Genomic DNA, 21,035 nt, shown 5'->3' with positions numbered 1-21,035 from the left:
CTCACCCGGCTCCACCTGGATGGTCATATATTTTTAGGTTGTAGGTTTTTAATATCTGGGTTATAAAATAACTAGCTGTGCTCCGCGGTTTCACCCTCAAGGCTCCGCTTCTGCGTCTTAGCATAATAATAGCACATATATAATTAGCTTATAGCCTTCCTCGATAAATGGGCTATCTAACACCTAGAATTTTTTGAATCGGACCAGTAGTTCCTGAGATTAGCGCATAATATTAGTACCTATAGATAGGAGCGCAGTCCAGTGTGACGAACATATGATGTGTTAATAAAATGTGTATAAAATAAGTAATAAATAAAAATTAAATTAGTTACTTATCTTACTACTTACTTAACTATTAAATTATTTGTAAAATCATTGAACTATGGGCTTTTTGTAAAGTTTAAACTAAGTAGGTACACTACAATCTATCTAACTACATATTATATTTTGCAGACGGACGAAACTTAGTTTTTGTTCTAAATATAATTTAGCCTGCCTACACTTCCTAAATAATCTATATCTATACTAATAATATTATAAAGAGGAAAAGTGTGTAATTATGTAATTATTATGTATGTATGTATTGTTTTCACGCATAAACCTCTTAACCGATTTTGATGAAATTTGGCACAGACAATCTTTAGATCCTGAGAAAGAACATAGGCTACCTTTTATTGCGAAATATGTACCACGGGCGAAGCTGGGGCGGACCGCTAGTATAATATATTTTAATATAATAATTGGTTCTACAGTTTTGTGTTTATTCTTTAAAAAATACTTTTTCCGCTTTACAATGTAAGTGTAGTTAAACATACTGCGCATCAAGCTTCGAATGGAGGTACATTGAACCTATTTATTTGTTGTTTTATCCGACTGCGTTAGACGGAGTAATGCTTATCGACTGAAGAAAGAATGTTCATTTGGAATTATTTGTATAAATTAGATTTTCAGTTTTATATCGAAAAACCAGGGAGGACCCCTGTCCTGTTCGAATCCCACCGCAAGATAGTAGTTAGGTATTTTTTCTTTTCTGTAATTTCTTTATGATTTGTATGCTATTCTTTACTATACTTACTTTAACAGTAATCTTAGCAATAAATATTTCAATACAATTATACAAATGAAGCATGGTTTTCAAATGAAAATCTCAATGAATTTGCACGGATCATTGTGCAAGTGATAACATTAGAACCCATACATGTTGACATTATAATATTATGCTAATAGCACAGTAATAGGTAGGTAATAGATAAACTTATAGTTGTTTATCTTCATAATCATTTTCCTGTTACCGTTTCTTCGTGATGATATATTTATAGACACACTATCTGCCTGATTAATTTTAACTGACCTTCCTTAAAGCGAATGATGTTCTTAAATATTCAATCTACAACACTTTTATAGAAGCACTTATGTCTACTTCTTTTAGAATAGTCATGACTCATGACATTAACCACCGGTTTGGAAAGCAGCAAACAAATTTTTATATTTATAGGTAAGTAAGTAATTAGGTAGGTACATTGACAAATGGGTTCGATTCCCACTTTTGGAAAAACATTGTGATTTTATCGCTTTTGCATTTATGTATAATATTGGTTAGGTGGTTGTAAGTTTTTTACATTAGGACTATACTTATGAGTTATGACCTTCTTATTACGGACCAATTACGGACAATATGAAAAAACCATTATGCACAACCTGTGAGCACAACACTTAGCCGAGTGGGTGGTACCCATGAATGAATAATTGAATTACCTACATTCAGAATGTTTAGATCGGTAAAAAATAAAACTTCATGGACATAAAACCTTTTATTTTGTGAACGAGTATACTGTATACGGTCCCGTACTGTAGTCCCGTATTTTTAATGTACCTACTCTGTGCTAAGGTCATTGGGTGAAGTTTACCGGAAAACTATCACTATATCTACAGTGTGGAAGTTTTCAACGGCCCGATCCCTCCAGGGCTATATGTACTTGAAATTCTGGATCGAAAATTTTGAGAAATAGGAGACTCGAAACTTTACATGCCGCGACCGAATTTTCATCCTGTATAGGTAGTTAAAACAAAATCGCTTCCCACTGTTTGTCTGTTTGTCCCTAGATCGAATAGAATAGAGTGGTTCCCGAAGAAGTTTTTCGAGAAGAAAAGCGAGTGAAGTTGAGCGGAAACTGCGGTGCTTGTTTGGCATAATTTTCCTTTGTCTTTTATTTTATAGCAATAAGACGCTTTTATTTTATAGCAACAAAACAATATATTATATCAAAATTAACAATATTACCATTACGATACATTTTCAATCTAAGGTATGTATAAAGTAAGTATCTAAATATCCATTAAAATATCGAATAAAACAAAAATAAATCTGGATAAACTTTGCACGTGGTTCACATTTCTTCGGAACGCAAGGATCTTGTTTCTTTGGAGCACAGGGATCGTCTTTCGGTGCACAGGGATCCTTTTTAGGTGCACAGGGGTCCTCTTTAGGTGCGCAGGGGTCCTTTTTAGGTGCACAGGGATCCTTTTTAGGTGCGCAGGGATCCGTTTTCGGGGGACACTCTTCTTTCTTTTTCGGTACTGGACACTTAGGGGGTGGTGGACACTTACAACACATTAAAGTAGTCAGAACGTTTATGGGACCATCTTGATTTTTTGTAAGCTGGTCTTTTAACCCTTGGTCTGTTACTTCTGTGATATTTTCACTAGTTTTTGTCCCTTCTATGTATTGTTTTTCTGTGTTTTCGTATTTTGAATCTGATCTTGTGGTCGTGTATGGTTTGGTAACATCAAATAGTGGTTTAGTCCATGCAGTTTTGTAGAATGTTCTTATTGATACGTCGTGAATGATGACTGAAAGACAGATTATTTTATATATATATCAGTATAATATGGTTTTGTTTGCATAATTTTTCGTAATCCTATATGAAATATCTATACTAATATCTTAATATTATAAAGCCGATTTCAAAAATTCTTTCGGCGTTAGATAGCTGATTTATCGAGGAAGGTTATATATCATCACGCGTAGTCCAACAGGAGCGGAGCAATGCTGGTGAAACCGCGCGGTACAGCTAGTATAAAATATATGCACAAGAAAAAATTTTTTAAAGCCATTACAATTCTGAATAGTTTCCTAGTACTTTTTTACTGTTTATATTTGCATTACAAACTAAAAATGGCTGGACTCCCCTACAAAATAAACTCCAATTATTTGCTTCTATTTAATATTCAGAATGCAGCACGTGATAAGTTAATTTTTATTAGTTAGTTTTTGCATTAAATTACTTACATATAAGTACGTTTGAAATCATGTTTAAAATTGGCAATACATAATAGGTACATTAAAAAAATAAACTTTTAATTTTACTCAAAGCATATTTCATGTTTTCGTTTATTATTTGGAATCTGTTGGATGGCTGAATCGATTTGAATGTAATGTTCACAGGGATTAAGTGTCATGTCTCATTAGGCTCAAATATTGTCAAATCTTCATTAAATTTTAAAAAATTGTAGCCAAGACAACAACAATTGCCACACAATAAAACAAAATTGAGGACTATAATTTTGCATATGGTCTCCAGTCATACTTCTTAGGTAAGGAAATTAGATAATTTATTATGATTTAACAATCTATATTCTAAAATAAAAATACCTGATAAATTGGTAATAGTGCATATAATATATAATATTTAAGTAGCAAAAACCGACAGAACTGCTAACAGGACAGAACAGGGCCCGTAGACAAAGTAACAATTAAAAAACGATAACGAAGTTAGAAAAGGAAAAATGTATGGGATTGACATTAGATAGACCACGTGATCTAACGCGGCGTATGTCAATCCCATACATTTTTGCCTTTTCTAACTTCGTTATCGTTTTTTAATTGTTACTTTGTCTAAGGCCCCAGGTTAGTACCGAGCGCTTGTGACCGGCTGGTGCTCAAACAACTCTGCCAAAGAGAATGTCTTCTTCGGAAAACTGACGCATGGCTTATCTTTTTCAGCTGGGTTTAGGGGAGGCGGTGGTAACAACTTGCAACCATCCTTGGGGCAAACGAGCTTTTTCTTCTGATCTTTCTTCGGAATCGGCCAGGAAGGGATCGGTGTCCATGGTTCATAATCTCTGGCTAATATAACATCTTCCATATTGTCGACGTCCAAGGCGTCAATAGGATTTTCTTTTAAAGCTCCGTTCAAGCAATGAATTTGCAAGGTAGTTGTTGAAATTGCCTTGGAGTATTGCTTGTATGGTTGGTAATTTATTATGGGCATCGTTTGAGCATTGCCGAAAGTATTGAAATGGGTAAGGCGAATGAAGCAAATGGAATTGTAAATTTGGTTGCCAAGCTGGGTGAATTTTGAGCATGGGTTGTCTTTTTTCGGTGCACATGGATCTGTCTTTTCAGGGCATTTGGGAGGCGGTGGGCATTCGGATTTTGGCTTCTCTTTGGGAATAGGTTTGCAAGGACCCGGAAATGGAACTTTGGGTTTGCAAGATGTGGAGAATTGAAATTGACTGGCCTCTTTGAAGAAGTCACGGCACAGTTCTTGGCGATGTCGCTCGCGGATTCTTCTTAGCATTTCTTTCAAAGGTATCTCAGATTCATTGATGTTTGGTATCGGTCCTGTTGCTGCAGCTATCTTATCCTCTAGATTCTGGGCTTTTACAACAGTCTTTTTCTCGTCAGAACTGACCTTTTCGACACTATCCTCTTTCGATATTACTTCTTCTTTTTCCTGTTTAGGTTCTGGTTCAATAATGAAATGAGTATAAGGATCTCTTCTTACATAAGCCGATATTTCGTCTTCATCTTGAAGTTCCAAATATTTAGATGAGAAAATATTCATACTAATGTTTTCTGCTTGTAATTCTGGGATATCTGATATTTCGTTACTGATTCCTATCATGTACAGATCGTGAAGGTTTTGATGCGACGAAATAGCTGAATCGGAAGTTTGTTGGCGTCGTTTCTTTTCCATTTCAGGTAATTTTCCTGATATTGACGTATTTGGAACGACAGGTTGTCGATCACCGTGTTGTCCGAGTTGCGTCTGCCAATCTGGAGGTGGTTCTGTTGGTGGCCGATGTGAATGCTGTGAATAGACAAACGCGCTTTTGTCTATACCAGTTATCTTTGACGTGTGTGAACTCTCTGGAGTTGTGATATTCTCGGGAACACCAAGGCTTATTCCAGCTACAGTGCCTTGTAACTGTTCACCGATAGCAGGCCGTTCAGATTCAATTTCCATTTCTGCGGGAGGCATAGCTTCATTTTTAGTAACATCACTCTCTTGTACAGCTTCAGTAACAGTCATTGTTTCTGCTATTTTAGGTGTTTCGATTAACAAATCCTTTCTAAGTTCATAATCATCAAGTGGGAATATCAAATTGTTGTCGTATGGATTCAATAGCAATGGAGTTTCAAAACTTGGCCGTTCCAGCTGGTGTTTGTTCAAATCAGTCTCCTCTTCGTATGTCGATAAAAGATCAAAAAGCAACGGTTGGGTAATTTCTGCTTTGTATACGTGAATAAACTTGTCCTCGTCCTCTTCTTTTTCCAAGTTATGAAGAACGTTAGCAGCTTTCGTAGCGGAATTTACTTTACCTAGATGAATAACTTCAGGATTATATAGCGCTTGGCTATAATACCTTTCGTTTGGTGTTCCCTCATAAACTCCTCCCTTGGTTTGTTCGTAATGTTTTCTTAGTTCTTTTATAATATATTCATCGATTTCGTTAGGTGGAACGCTTAGACACTTCTTCGCCAGTTCATCAAAGCTACTATCATATCCTTTGCTTTCTGAAAATTCGCTTCCTGTCATTGTACTTAACATTTGCTGGTTACCAAGTACTCTTGGTGTATTTTGCTCTTCAAATTGAGGTGGTGATGGCACTACAGATGCTTCTTCAAGCTTCTCCATCTTCTGTTCCAATTCCTCATGATCAGTTTTAGTGGTTGCGTTGACAGTGGCTTGTTCTAGTGGTTTAGCAACTGCAGGGTCATTTTCGAAAATTTTATTTATAATTCGATTACATTCTTCCGAGTTGTCTTCTGGAGCTTGCGCTACAGATTTATTTAAGTTTTCTTCTGTTTTTTCCAATATGTGAATGGGTTGTTTATCAACTAGGTTTTTGTGCTCTGTGTCATCTTTGGATCCAGAGTTGTTTGAACTGGTGCTCTTTGCGGCCCGCGATGTTAGTATGGAATCTGAAAAATAGCGAATAAATTAATATGAGTTTTATGTTTTGTTAGTTTCTAATGTTACAATCAAAAATTCAATAGCCAAAATAACTATTTATTTCGCTATTTTTCACATTCTTTTTAAATGTTTAAGAGGCTAATTTTTATCTTGGAATTTTAATAAACGGTACCGCGTATAAAAACTGAACATAGACTATGAGGATATCATCTTCTGGATATATATCTATATTGCTTAGGGGTATTTTGATATAAGTTTAAGAACAGACACTCTCCACACTTCTTTTAAGTATTTGGGTATACAGGCTTGGAAGAAAAAGGGTAATTCTGCACCACTCAATTAACGTATAAAATATTAGATTGATTCCTAGTTCCAATTATTGTACTTTCTGCGCGATGGATTTTGCACATACCATCAACTGCTACTGATAAGAGATCTCTAAAAGAAAAGAGAATAAAAACTTACTTTTGGTTAATTTCTTTTGAACATGTTTAGCCTCTCCCTGTAGAATACGAGGTACTATAGCGATCGTACAGACTTTTTTAATCTTTGATATAGTGGTTCTCAACATTTCGATACATTAAATTTCTTGTTTTGCCAATAAAATCATGTAAATTTACATTTTCCTAATTTTATTAATCTATTTAAAACAGGCAAAGATTTACATAAATTTTGATAGAACTAAAATAGAATTCACATATTACGTCTTCATGAAAATTGTTCTATTTTCAGTATTTGTGATAGATTATTTAAAAGATTTTCAGCCAGTATCTAAAAAAAGGATCTATTATGAGGGCGAATAATTATTATTTTTGTGTACATAGACCTAAGAAAATAAATCATGTGAGTTGGGATTCGAACCTGCGAGTTTCGCCATACTGTGGCCACGCGAAACACAACGCGAAATCACTCCACCATCTATGATCCCGAAAATATCATTGTCACAGACCAAGTAATCATCATGATGCGCACAATGATGCGGGATCCTAAGCGGGATTCCTTATCCCGACTCATAATGGATTTTCTTTTTTCGTAGGTTTTTTTTATATTTTCTTGAATTTATATGCTATACAAATATCGAGATTAAAATGAAATGCTGTATGCACTCAGCTGTATAGAAATATTCTGTGATTTACTACTCTTTTCCTACAATATGTTAAATTTCTTCCCATTTTCTTAATAAGAGAATGCAGCAAGCAAAAAAATACTTTTTAATTAAATATAATATGTACTTTATCCTTACTTTATCGTCTCCCAAATAGGTACATAGGTACACGCAAAATCATGAAATGAAACGTTTCCGTCGGCAAGATAAAAAAAAAGAAACGTCAAAACTTACATCAAAATCAAATCAAATGCGTGAAAATAACAAAAATGGCTGAAGAACAAGTAAGTACATAAATAATACATTTTTTCATGGATATCGAAATATTCTAACTTATTGAACCACCGCGGGTAATATAAAATGATTAAAAAATTATTTCTGAATCGTAATAACAAACGATAAGGCGTATTTTACGATATCAATGCACATTGTTTTCTTGAATTTGAATGGGTAAGTAATTAGACGACTTACTAGATATTTTACCATTAAATGATTCTATAATACATGAGTACAGATTGGATGTGTTATTAAACAAGTATATTGTGTTATTATTTTACTATGCCGGCGTTTTTTGGTTATAACTTATTTTGACTTTTGACAGATTTCACCTAGTCTTGTCGCCTCGAAATTGAAATAATTATGTTGTAATTCTAACAATAAACATATTATAATAATATACAGGAAAAATGAACAGTACTGACCTACAGTGCCAATACAAAAAGGGACAAATGTTGGGTTTTACATACTGAAAACACGTAAAGTAACAATTCACAGATTCAGGAGTTTATACACACAATTCGTTTTTATGCAATATTTTTTTATTTAAAGATCTAGTAACTCCAAATAATAATAAATTAGAATAGCTTTTTTAAATTATTAACCTGCTTATTGATAGAAATTTAGAAGTGCTATAAATGTGCCTCCAACAATGAGATCTAGAAAATTGGAAGTGCCTTTAATAATATTCAATCAGATCTTTAGATAACAATTATTATTATTCTTATCATGTGACATGGAAAACTGGGATAATAAAAGAGGACTGTTATTAAATACTTTATAAATAGCATAGGAAATAGTCTAAACAAAATGTATTTGCATAGAATAATGCAAAAAGCAAAGACCACAGTCTTCGCTTGCCGCACCCTGCATATTACTATACACTACATGTTATGTACTACTTTGTTCTTTCTGTGTTTTATACAAATAAACATTAGACTAAATTGCAATAAGGATTTTTACGGTGCATTTAGATCAAACAAGTAAATGCTCATTTTAACCCCACTATGTGAAATTCTTTTAGTGTAAACAGCTATAGAGCATTCTTTCTCGACGACGATTCTTTTGACGACGCGGTTGGCGCAGTGGTAAAGTAACTGCCTAGTGCCTACTGAGCCGACGGTCCCGGGTTCGATCCCCGGTCAGGGCAAATATTTGTGTGATGAACTCAATTATTTGTTCTTGGGTCTGGGTGTTATTATCTATATATGTATTTATTAAATATTATATTTATCGTCGCCTAGTACCCACAACACAAGCCTTAATTGAGCTTACTGTGGGACTAGGTCGATTTGTGTAATAATGTCCTATAATATTTATTTATTATTTATTATTTATTTCATTGTTCTTACTTCTTAGTGTGTTTGAAAAGATTCTATGCAATGTTCTAACTAATATTGAACAACATTGAGAGTTTTCATTTAATAACTCAGGCCCCAGAACCACAGATACAATAGAAAATCTAATGTGTCTGGGACCGATCGGGCCGCGGGCTCAATGGGTTAACTAAAAGATCACAATAGAAAGCTCTTGCTCTAGCTCGAACCCTATGTTTGTTTGATGTCAAACTGGATAGAATTTAAATGGAATCAAATTCATTTATTAACAGAAATATCTTTATCACTATGATAGTATACAATATTAATTATCATAAACAATCAACCGCAAGGCAACAAAAAAATGTCATAAAATTCTTTCAAATTACAATACAGTCCAGAGATGATCCTCCTTTTTTTGAAGTTGGTTGAAAACATTTTAAATACACCTTCATTTCAATAGATTCTCACATACACAAGTTACATATATTTCGTTATTCATAAATGATTTTCGGAATTACCTCTACCGCATGAAGGAAATGCAAGGAGGATGGTAGAAAATTACATTGCAATGGGAATACCCCAATTATGTAATAAAAATCAATTAGTCTATTGAATGAATCACAGTAGGGGGTACAGTTTGTAAATATGATATTTTTATGAACTAGCTTTATCCGCGACTTTACTTGCGTCGTATTATTTTCGGGGTGTCATGTAATCTATACTTTTTTTTTTTAAATCATTTATTCAAGGCTTTTGAACGAATGTTCATGGCAGCCCCATTGTAACAATCAACTTACAAACTAAACACAAATTAATAAACATAATATATATCTAAATAACAATGAGAACGCCTAGGAGCCAGCGCTATACGTTGAAAGAAAATCTCCCACCATGCCATACACCAACCCTGCCTCCTCCGAGCAAGGGTTGGATAACGAGCTATAAAAAATTCCCATATTGGCCCGCGAAGCATCTAGCTTTTGAAATAATTCCACACGTTTCGTCTCATTCCGGACACACTCCACAAGCACATGATGCACGTCCTCGGTCTTTCCACAAATTATACACAAAGGAGACTCTATTTTACCCATCATATGTGCAAAAGCTCTTAATGGCATGTGCCCGGAACGCAATCTATGTGCCAACACAACAATATTGCGCGGTATATTTCCAACAAACCAAGGAGAACGATGAGGCTGACTTTGCATAATTTTGTACCAAATACCCTTTGTTTTTGAACGGACATCAAAATACTCGCGCCACTGCTCCAAACATAAAAATTTAAATTTAGGTAAAAGTTCATAGTGATTCGGAAGAATATAAATTTCCGAACCGTCACTGATTGCTGCCTTTGCCAAACGATCAGCCTCCTCATTCCCTGCTAAGCCAATATGGGAAGGTATCCACTGCAGTTTTACATTTATATTATTTTCAAATGCCTTAATTAATTTACTTATAATATCGTATGCCATAGGATAGCCTCTAAAAGTCCCATTTAAACAGTGCAATAAATGTTGTATAGCGCTTTTACTATCACTAAGTATAACTACACTATCCTGTGCCTTATAATTATCTAGAATATGGGATAAAGCTGCTGATATAGCAAACAACTCCAAAGTCATGATACAAACAGGTGACGAATTTTTATAACAATCTTCTACTTTAGAAGTAACATCGATATAAGCACAACCGGAGGGCAGCCCGGTGCCCTTTGATCCATCCGTAAATATTTTAAAACAATGACTATACTTAATATTAATTTCACGAACAACTTCATTTTTTAAAACCAATGAATTATAATTTTTTTTTGAATCCCGTATACAATCCAAGTAATCACATATATATTCTTTAATATTTGCTCCAGGGACCCAATTTTTAAACCGAAACAATTCTAAAGTGTTAGAGGTAAAAAGCCTCTCATCTTTAATTTCTATGTAAGTTAACGCCAACAGTGGCTGCTTTTTTCTAGACCAATAATTATTTGTACAAAGAGCACCGAGCTTGTCCAAAAGACTAGTAGCGGGATTATTACAAAAAGATTTGGCTTTAAGACAATATTTGTAAGCCAAATATTTCCGACGTATAGCTAGCGGAGGTATACATATTTCACTCTCCATTACGTGCACTGGCGTGGATTTAATAAAGCCACCAATAATTCTTAACGCTTGATTCTGTATTTTATCAAGTTTAGAAACATGACATTGTGCACTGTTGTCGTATAAAAAGCTACCGAAATCAATTCTACTCCTAATGATACTTATATATAGCCTTCTTAAGTGCTTGGAATGAGCTCCCCAACCGCTACCAGCTAAGACTTTCAATATATTGATGAATTTTTGAGTTTTGCCGCAGATTTCATTTATGTGCCTACCCCAACGTAAAGAGCGATCCAGCCAAACACCCAAATATCTAATATTTTCATTATATTTTAAATCTAAATTATTGATTTTAAGAGTAATATTATGTTGTCTTCGTCCCCTGCTAAATAGGCAAAAATTTGTTTTATCTACCGATACCTGTAAACCTATATCATGAAGTAAGGATACTAAAATATTTAATGCATTTTGAATGTCCTGAACGCTATTATTAATAACGGGATTACTCGAATATATCACAAAATCATCAGCGTACTGACCTATTCCTACACTAATGGTTTTACTAATCTCAGCAGTAACCAAATTAAAAAGAAGAGGAGATATTGGATCGCCTTGGCACAAACCGTTAGACGCCCACCTAACCAAAAGATTACTACTACTACAGCTACTATTACTATTATCATTACAGTAATCAGAATTATTAATTAGTAGATGTCTCTCACTTAAAAACTCCCAAAAATAATTGCACATTTTATAACCCACATTTAAAAGGTCTAATTTTTTAATTACGGCTTCTGTAAGAACATTGTTATACGCCCCTTCTACATCAATGAAACAAGCTAACGTCGGTATATTTTTAGTAAGACCAATCTGAATTGACGAGACAAGGCAAGCTACTGAATCTAGACAAGAACGCGATTTTCTAAACCCTGTTGTATGAACAGACAAAATACTATTTCTTTCCACATACCATTCTAATCTTTTACCAATCATATTATGAAATATCTTACATATGCACGATATTAAGGAAATAGGCCTCAATTTGACTTCGTTATTTAAATTTGAATTTAACTTAGGTATAGGTACAATTTTAATATCCCTCCATTGTTTAGGAATATAGCCAGTATCGAATATATCGTTAAAAATTTTAAGCAGATAGCGTTTACCTATTTCCGGGAGATTAAATATCATAGAATAAGTAATACTATCATTTCCTGGGCACGTGTCTTTCTTTTTGAGACACACCTCTAACTCTTCTAAACTGAAAGATGATTCAAGTAAATTATTTACCGATAATAATTCTGGCTTACGTGCTTTGACAAAATCAGGAGCTAATTTACATAGTAACTCTTGTAAATCCCGAGTCGGAGCCCTAAATCGGGAATTCCGATTACCTTTGATCCATTTAACTTTATGCCACATATCTGATAACGTAGTATTTTCATTAATAGAATCGCAAAATTTCTGCCAGTCAATAGACCGAGCTTTTCTTAATTCAGATTTAAATAATTCATTTTTACTTTCCAATATTGTAAGATTATGTGGAGTTGGATTTCGTCGAAATATGCCTAAAGCTAATCTACGTTGGGCAACTAAATGAGAAAGAGATGGGTTCCAGTATGACTTAGGCTTGAATTTATTCTCAGGGTCAATGCTTACTTTTACAAATGGAATATGTTTGTCAGCAGCTTCATTTATAATTTCAACAAATCTATCGTAAGCAGCTTGAATACTCTCAGATTCTATACTATATTCTAGTAACGCGAGTTCGAGAGCCCTAGAAAAATCTGTCCAATTAGCTTTTTTAAAATTTCTCTTTTTAACAAAGTGGCCAACATCCTCAAAATTTACAGAAACTTTAATTATCATGTGGTCACTACCCAGATTTTCATTCATTACACCCCATGTAAAATTTGCAATTACGTCAGACGTAACAAATGTAATATCCGGAGAAGTCTCTTGTACAAGGTTATTAACTAATTTAACTCTAGTTGCGGTTCCTGTATTCATAGCAATGAAATCATTATCTAGTGAAGCATCTAACACCTGAGTACCCCTGACATCACTTTTCGAAGACCAATTTGTATGATGCGCGTTAAAGTCTCCGGCTATTATCGTTTTATGTCTATACAAAGAAAAAAGTTCATCCCAATCTGATTGAGTTGTTCTAACTGATGACGGACAATAAATGGAAACTATATTTTGAATAAATTTACAATTTAATAATTTTAAGGCTACTGCTTCTATTCCAGGATTATTAATGTTAACATGATTTACTTCAGTTATGATTGATTTGTGAACTAAAATTGCAACCCCCCCATATGAATCAATTCTATCCTTTCTATGCATATTATAATTAGTCATATTTATATTTATTTCCTCATTCAACCAAGTCTCGCTTAAGATGGCTATATGTATCTTATTCTGTATCAACAAACATTCTAACTCTAACAATTTTGGTTTGATGCTTTGCGAATTCCACTGGACTATGTTAATGAAGCGCTGCTTAACAGGAACGCTATCCATGACCGAAAATAGATAGAAGATTAGAGAAGAATTCTCCTCTTCTAAATAAATCCGCTACCAATGGGTAGCACTCCTCAAACATTACGCTTAACACGTCCGTGAATTTCTCGCTCAGCATTTTTCTTGATAAAATAATGTCTCTTAATCTATTAAGTAACCTAATAAAACTAAAGTTATGCTTCTCTCTGGTTTCATAATCTTCTCCATTACACTCACTTATTTCCTGATCTGCAGTTTTCTCTCTATCATCACGTTTTTTCCTGGGTTTATTTTTCATTTTTTTTTTAACTTCTTGTCCCTCTTTCACTGAAATGTTCTCTGACTCCTTATTTAAAAATTGATGATCGTTAGTGTATTCCTTATCTATATGTTTTTTATTCTGGTTTAATACCGCTCCACTGTAAGTTTCAACATTCCTATCGACGCTCATATCATTCGGTATATTTATACTTGTATTCTCCACTATTGTATCCTGACTTCCTAAAGAACCTGTTTTCATCTTCTCTGTATACACCATCAATGCTTTTTTATATGAACAGTTCTCCACGCTCATTATACATCTTATCTCTTTTTCTTTTTTAAATTCTGGACATATACTTCTTTCAATCGCCATATGTGGACCGCCACAATTTACACATTTGAAAAATTTTGTGTCACAATTCTCGTGGTTAAGACCACACTTAGGGCACACTCTTTTTTTATGTGGACAGAATTTTTTAATATGACTAAAGCGCCAGCAATTCGCGCACTGCGAGACTGGAAATGTATACGGTTCCACTATAAAACGACAACCGTATGCAGAAACATAAGGCGGTATAGCGGTACTCTTAAAACAAATTCGAATAGTTTCACTGTCAACCCATATTCCTTCACTATTTTGACGACGTAAACGCCGCAAAGACACTATCTCACTCTCACATACAAAAATTTCTTTTAACTCTTCTATACTTGTGTCTAAATCTACTTGCCTCACTATACCATAACAAAATTTCAGCTCATCAGTTCTATAACATCTCCAATCTCTCTTAATTAATTCTTCGCATTGTATTAAAAGGTCAGCATTCTCTTTATCTCCAAAAGCAATCGATACTTTATAATTACTTTTAAATTTAATTCTTACTATATTCTTAATGTTCAAGTCCCTTAACAGTTTTGCGAAAGCGATTTGTTTAGGAAGTTGATCTTTTGACGTCAAAGTTACCTCATATATTATATCCGAACATTGAGAGTGAATCGAACTATTGTTCGTTACCTGAATGTCGTTTACTGCATTTCTTTTCGACTGCTTCTTAATTAACCGCTTCGATTTTCTATTTACCTCAATGAAATCATCATTGTCTAAATCACTATAATCTCTCACCCGTTTACGATGTATTGATTCGTCCGAAGACATAACCGCAGACATAGGGTGTAAACCAAATAGTTCGCCACCCGATTCTTCGTTAAACACACTACCGCATGGTTCGATCGCACACGCATTGTCAGACATTTTTATACGACGTTAAGCGCCTGCGCGTAAACAACACGTACAGCTCACACGGCTGGCGCTGAGCGACTGGTAATCTATACTTCTATACTAATATTATAAAGAGGAAAGGTTTGTATGTATGTATGTATGTATGGTTTTCACGCATAAACTACTGGACCGATTTTGATGAAATTTGGCACAAACAATCTTTAGACCCTGAGAAAGAACATAGGCTACCTTTTATTGTGAAATATGTACCACGGGCGAAGCCGGGGCGGACCGCTAGTCATGTATAATCCTAAACTATCTATATTTAAATGGTCTAATAAGATAAAGCTGAGAAGTTTGTTTGTTTATTTGAACTCACTTAGGAACTACTGGACCGATTTCAAAGTCTTTTACCAGTATATACCTACAAGCTTTCCGCCTGCGGCCTCGCCCGCGTTTTCAAAGAAGAACCCGCATAGTTCCCGTTCCCGTGGGATTTTCGGGATAAAACTTAGCCTATGTTGCTCAGTGAAGATGCAGCTTTCTAATGGTGAAAGAATTTTTGAAATCGGTCCAGTAGTTTATGCGTGAAAACCATACATACATACATAATTACAAACCTTTCCTCTTTATAATATTATTATTATATTATATACCTATGTGTGTGTGCTACATGCTATATATAAACAACAGGCAAAGCCAGGGTGAAACGCTAGTTACTTCTAAACTGCTTTGCTTTATTTGATTTAAAAGAAAGAAAAATAGGATTTAAATAGTATGACCTAATAAATACTATACTTGTTTGGATAATGATTAGTAGAAATTAGCTTTGCAAATAAACTAACATTTTAATATTAATTACTTAAAGATAAAAGTGGTTTTGTTTCAACCTTGGTACATAGATACTAGGTAGCTATTGTAGAGGTTTTTATATGCTTTTTTTATGAAATACCAAACCATTTATATATCTCATATGGTTTAGATAATTTTCTTTCTTCTAATTCTTAAAAAAAATTACTGTTCCGATCATGAAAATTTTAGACTCATTAATAAGTGAAATCCCATGTCCCTTAGTGAGGTAAGGGGCAGATGCATTACAAATCTGTTTCACAGATCGATTTTCCTTAGTGACAAGTAGGTGATCAGCCTTCTGTGTCCTGCCAGACCGAGACATTTTTTTTTCTTCGTCTCCACCTATGTCCGCCTATGTCCGTTCTCGGATATCAAAATATCTCCATACCAAATTTCATGAAAATTGGTTGAGTAGTAGACGTGATTGAGTAACAGACAGACAGACAGAGTTACTGTCGCATTTATAATATTAGTATGGATACATTAGTATAGATATTCAATAGATATACTATTTTACAGGAGGTGGTGCAAATAGAATTGTTATGCAAACAATTGTACGAGTCACAAGATCCCTTGGTGCGGGAGCAAGCGGAGAAGGCGGTTGTAGCGTTTCAGGTGAGATTTACTCAAACACAAAAAAAATTATTTGTGTTAGTGTTACAAGATACATATGTCTTTTCACTTTGAACGGTGAATATATTTTCTTTATTGTGGTTGATGGATATTTGAAAGAACTGAAAAAGAAAAAGAATGGTAATGGATTTCATCCTTATAATTTTTTTAAAATAAATAATCCATTTTAAGGACCATTGAAAAAGGAATAAATAGTTTACACATTTTAGTCTCAATAAGTGTTTTTAACATTTAAAAATGTTTAAATAGTAAATACTAAATACATATTTGTAAGCTTCCAACCTGCGAAAAAATTCTGTTTTTAATTTTAATATTTTGATTAATGACTAGTTTTACTTAAGCAATAATTGAAAAAAGTAAATTTAAATTTGCGTCACCGATAAATGTATGTACGTTCTCATTTTTCAGGAATCTCCGGACACGCTGAGCAAATGTCAGGCGTTACTTGAAAGGGCGGACTCTAGTTATTCACAATTATTAGCAGCTACTACTTTAGGAAAATTGGTTAGTAGGTAAGTTAAGCATTTTCATTTATTGAGTCAAAAAAAATCTTAATTTTTTGAAGTTGGGTATAAAATAGTTTTTTTTTTATATTTAATCTACATTATAAACATAATATTTGGAGTTTTTGACTAAAAAATATATATCTATACTTCTATACTAATATTATAAAGAGGAAAGGTTTGTAATTATGTATGTATGGTGGTTTTGCACGCATTAACTACTGAACCGATTACAATGCAATTTAGCACACATAAAGAGGGGAACTTGGATTAACACATAGGATAGGTTTTATCCCGGAAATCTCACGGGACTGGGAACTATGCGGGTTTTCCTTTGAAAATGCGGGCGAAGCCGCAAGCGGAAATCTAGTCATTACTAAGACACTACAGTTAAATTTTTCGATTTTTTTGTCATTTATATTTGATTGATAAAAAAAATCGAAATATAGACATATAATTCATATTGATAAAATTAAATTCTTTATTATATCCACTTATGTATGACAAAATAAGAGAAATTGTAGTACACATTTTTTGTATTATTGCATATTATTTAACACACTTTTATTAGCTTCACCTGTATATTTGTATGTAACCAACTCCTTTAGACTCGATTTTGACCCACTTTAAACGGACAGATTTAATTCAAACTATGTACACTTATCATGGATCAGTGACAATACAATAATTTAACGAGTTTAAGCTTTTAAGCTATTGCATTGCTTCTATCGCGGGCCTTGAGCGCGGGGACCGAATCCAGAAATTCCGTAACGAAAAACCTCACGCTCCCCACTCCGATGGGCGCGGAGGTGTGGCTTGAAGGCATAGCATGCATTAGCTTTACCGTGGCAGTCCCCGAGTGTCACACGTCTTTTTTTCTAACTATATGATTTATTTTATGTACTTGATAAATTAGATGTTTTTTTTTATATTTCAGGCCAACCAGCAGTTTATCAATACAACAGAGGCTAGATATAAGGAATTATATACTAAATTACTTGGCGTCTCGACCTAAGTTGGCAAATTTTGTTGTTCAGGTATGTGTATTGTTAAATACAGTATATTTTAGTATTTTTAACTGATTTTTCTAGCGGAGGATCTCAGTTCTTAGTTTTTTTTTCTAGTTTTACTTGAAGCAAGTTGTTTGGAAAATAAAGACAATTAATCTATATCTTATAATATAAAAATGAATCCCAAAATGTGTTGGTAAGCGCATAACTTGAGAACGGCTGAACCGATTTCGATAATTCTTTTTTTATTATATTCCTTGAAGTACGAGGATGGTTCTTATGTAGAGAAAACGTAAATATGTACCACGGGCGAAGCCGGGGCGGACCGCTAGTTAGTCATATTTTTACTGTAAAATATAAACAGGAAACCAATGGACTGTTTACAAATTTACGATGCAATTCCAATTATTATAATTTGTTTGCTAAATTTTATTTTGGTCTGCGATTTTTAGTCAAATGGGCTCAATTTGAATGAGTTGCCAGTGTATGAAGAAAAAATATACCTAATTTACAACTTAATTTCTTATCTATACTAATATTATAAAGCTGAATTATAAAGCTGAATAGTTTGTTTGTTTGTTTGAACGCGCTAATCTCGGGAACTACTGGTCCGATTTGCAAAATTCTTTCGGTGTTAGATAGCCCATTTATCGAGAAAGGCTATAGGCTAAGACCAACAAGAGCTGAGCACTGCGGGTGAAACCGCGGAGCACAGCTAGTTGTTAATAACAGTTTTTTTTATTATCTCAATATTATTATCTCTTTCCAGGCACTAATATCACTATTCGCCCGCATCACAAAGCTCGGCTGGTTCGACACGGTCAAGGAGGAGTTTGTGTTCCACAATGTGCTCAATGACGTCACCACGGGATTTTTACAGGTGAGCGAAAAGTATGGTAGGGAAAAAAGTGTAGAGTGTACAGTTGGACAAAAAAATTAAAAATATTAAAAAAATCTTTGTTTAGTAACAATACATTGAGTCAATGCATGAATTCAACATTAATATAGTAATATTTGATTTGAATGCGTGGACAATATTTATTTTGGTGAAAATAATTAATTATAATGTTTTTGGCAATCTCCCAATATCATTATGGGATTATGGGCTTATGGGATTTTACACAGTAAAAGTTTAGTAAAAATATTATATAAAATTTTCTAGAAAACCTACATCTTAAGATAGGAGTATTTGTAAGTATAAATGAAAAACTTTGCAAAAATTGTAAACATTGTCGCTTTTTAGCAGACTAAGTTGTTCGGGTCTATTATTATAATAATTACTGTTTAAAATATAGGAACTGCCGGTTTTTTTTACTAGTATGCAATATATTATATATATAAAAATGAATCGCAAAATGTGTTGGTAAGCGCATAACTCGAGAACGGCTGAATAGGTTTTTTATTATATTCCTTGAAGTACGAGGATGGTTCTTATGTAGACGAGTAGAGAAAACGTAAATATTATGTACCACGGGCGAAGCCGGGGTGGACCGCTAGTTATATATATAAACAAAAGTATATAATATATCAGCTATCTTTTTAAATATAATATATTAATGTTCCAGGGTCAAGTAGAAACATGCACAATCGGAGTACAACTCCTGTCGCAGTTGGTTGTGGAAATGAATCAAGTGCTCGAGAGTGATGTCAGTCGCTCGCTGTCCAAACATAGGAAGATTGCATCTTCCTTTCGGTGAGTTCCTCAATTAACCCGTGTTTCTTTCTAATCCTTGTCAAATATTGGAATAAAAAATAGCCTTATTATATCAGCTATCTGTCAGTGAAAGTCCCGGAAAAATCAGTCCAGCACTTCCAGAGATTAACAGGAACAAACAGACGGACACACTAAAAGTGTTGTGTAATATATACCATGTATATTGTCTTTAGCCTTATGCATTTTGTAAAAAGCGGTTATTTTAATATTACAAACAGACATTTCAGTTTTGTTATTAGAACAAAGTTCCTTATTTGTTATAATTAAATCGGTATGACACCAATTACATACATTAATATACAAGTACATAAGTTATATTACATTACTAGCTGTACCCGGCGGTTTTACCCGCATTGCTCCGCTCCTGTTGGTCTTAGCGTGATGATATATAGCCTTATAGCCTTCCTCGATAAATGGGCTATCTAACACTGAAAGAATTTTTCAAATCCGACCAGTAGTTCCTGAGATTAGCGCGTTCAAACATACAAACACTTTATAATATTAGTATAGATATGAACAAAAATAAAAACTCCAATTACAATTTATAAATAACAATAATCAGATACTATAACACATCACATCCCCTATATTCTATTTTGCACTTGCATGCAACTGTGTATTTGAAATATTTTGCACCAAATTTCTTTCCAGGGACTCAACTTATTGTTCCAAAAAATGCTTTTAATACCTTTTTTTCCAGGGATACGCAGCTATTCGAAATATTTCGCGTATCTTGTTCCCCTACTAAATGCTGCTCGAGGAAAGCAACTTTCTCTCGCGGACGAGAGTCAGCAAGCCTTACTCGCTGCTTTATTGGAGTGAAACTTCTTTAGGCGCGTTGAGAGTAAAATTTCAAGGTCGCATCATGACAAGACTGTCACGTCATGGAGTAAGGCGACGATTTTGGTACTTTCAATATAGCCAAAGACGTTTCACTTCTGACGCGTGTGCTCGGCATACACGCCCATTTTTTTCAGGAATTCGCAATTATGTGGAACGACGCCTAAAATTGCATTTTTTTCCTTTCCAGGGATACGCAATTATTTGAAATATTTCGTGTATCGTGTTCCCTACTAAATGCCGCTCGAGGAAAACAACTTTCCCTCGCGGACGAGAGTCAGCAAGCCTTACTCGCTGCTTTGTTGCGGTTGGCCCACAATTGTCTAACGTTTGACTTCATTGGCACGTCGAATGATGAGTCGTCGGACGATTTGTGCACTATACAGGTTGGTCGTTGATGGTGATGGTCGGTAGTGATTGGTGATGAGTGGTTTATGTTTATGTAATAAACAAGTAGGTTGTGTGTGGTGGTGGATGACGATGATTGGTGGTGATGGTGATATGT

The 21,035-nt window shown here is 34.3% G+C and overlaps 2 protein-coding genes across 2 annotated transcripts in view; one reads left to right on the top strand and one right to left on the bottom strand.

Moving 5' to 3' along the window:
* Nucleotides 1-3,908: 3,908 nt before the first annotated feature.
* LOC149475863 (uncharacterized) lies at nucleotides 3,909-6,905 on the bottom strand. Its single transcript, XM_089712610.1, has 2 exons — nucleotides 6,666-6,905; nucleotides 3,909-6,208 (listed from the first exon to the last, which is right to left on the bottom strand). Exons 1-2 carry the CDS (start codon nucleotides 6,769-6,771, stop codon nucleotides 3,909-3,911), a joined length of 2,406 nt encoding a protein of 801 aa, XP_089568736.1. The 5' UTR covers nucleotides 6,772-6,905.
* Nucleotides 6,906-7,514: 609 nt separating this feature from the next.
* Ranbp16 (Ran-binding protein 16) overlaps nucleotides 7,515-21,035 on the top strand; it is a 37,026-nt gene continuing 23,505 nt past the window's right edge. Inside the window, exons 1-7 of the mRNA XM_089712780.1 lie at nucleotides 7,515-7,589; nucleotides 16,350-16,445; nucleotides 16,872-16,975; nucleotides 17,904-18,003; nucleotides 18,746-18,856; nucleotides 19,542-19,669; nucleotides 20,721-20,916. Coding sequence (XP_089568906.1) covers nucleotides 7,575-7,589; nucleotides 16,350-16,445; nucleotides 16,872-16,975; nucleotides 17,904-18,003; nucleotides 18,746-18,856; nucleotides 19,542-19,669; nucleotides 20,721-20,916 — 750 coding nt within the window. The 5' untranslated portion in view covers nucleotides 7,515-7,574. The remainder of the gene's footprint in view (nucleotides 7,590-16,349; nucleotides 16,446-16,871; nucleotides 16,976-17,903; nucleotides 18,004-18,745; nucleotides 18,857-19,541; nucleotides 19,670-20,720; nucleotides 20,917-21,035) is intronic.

This window comes from Colias philodice, chromosome 29, assembly GCF_061535455.1.
Source record: "Colias philodice isolate Cphi_HAF_F1 chromosome 29, ilColPhil1 Martin Lab GWU primary, whole genome shotgun sequence".
NCBI lineage: Eukaryota > Metazoa > Arthropoda > Insecta > Lepidoptera > Pieridae > Colias > Colias philodice.
The sequence above is the reverse complement of the archived record's forward strand: the minus strand, read 5'-3'. Positions and strand labels throughout refer to the sequence as shown.

Coding starts and splice junctions, on each gene's coding strand:
- LOC149475863 (XM_089712610.1), bottom strand. CDS start 6,771: ATGTTGAGAACCACTATATCAAAGATTAAAAAAGTCTGTACGATCGCT. Junction 6,209..6,665: donor TCAAAAGAAATTAACCAAAA/GTAAGTTTTTAT, acceptor GCTATTTTTCAG/ATTCCATACTAACATCGCGG.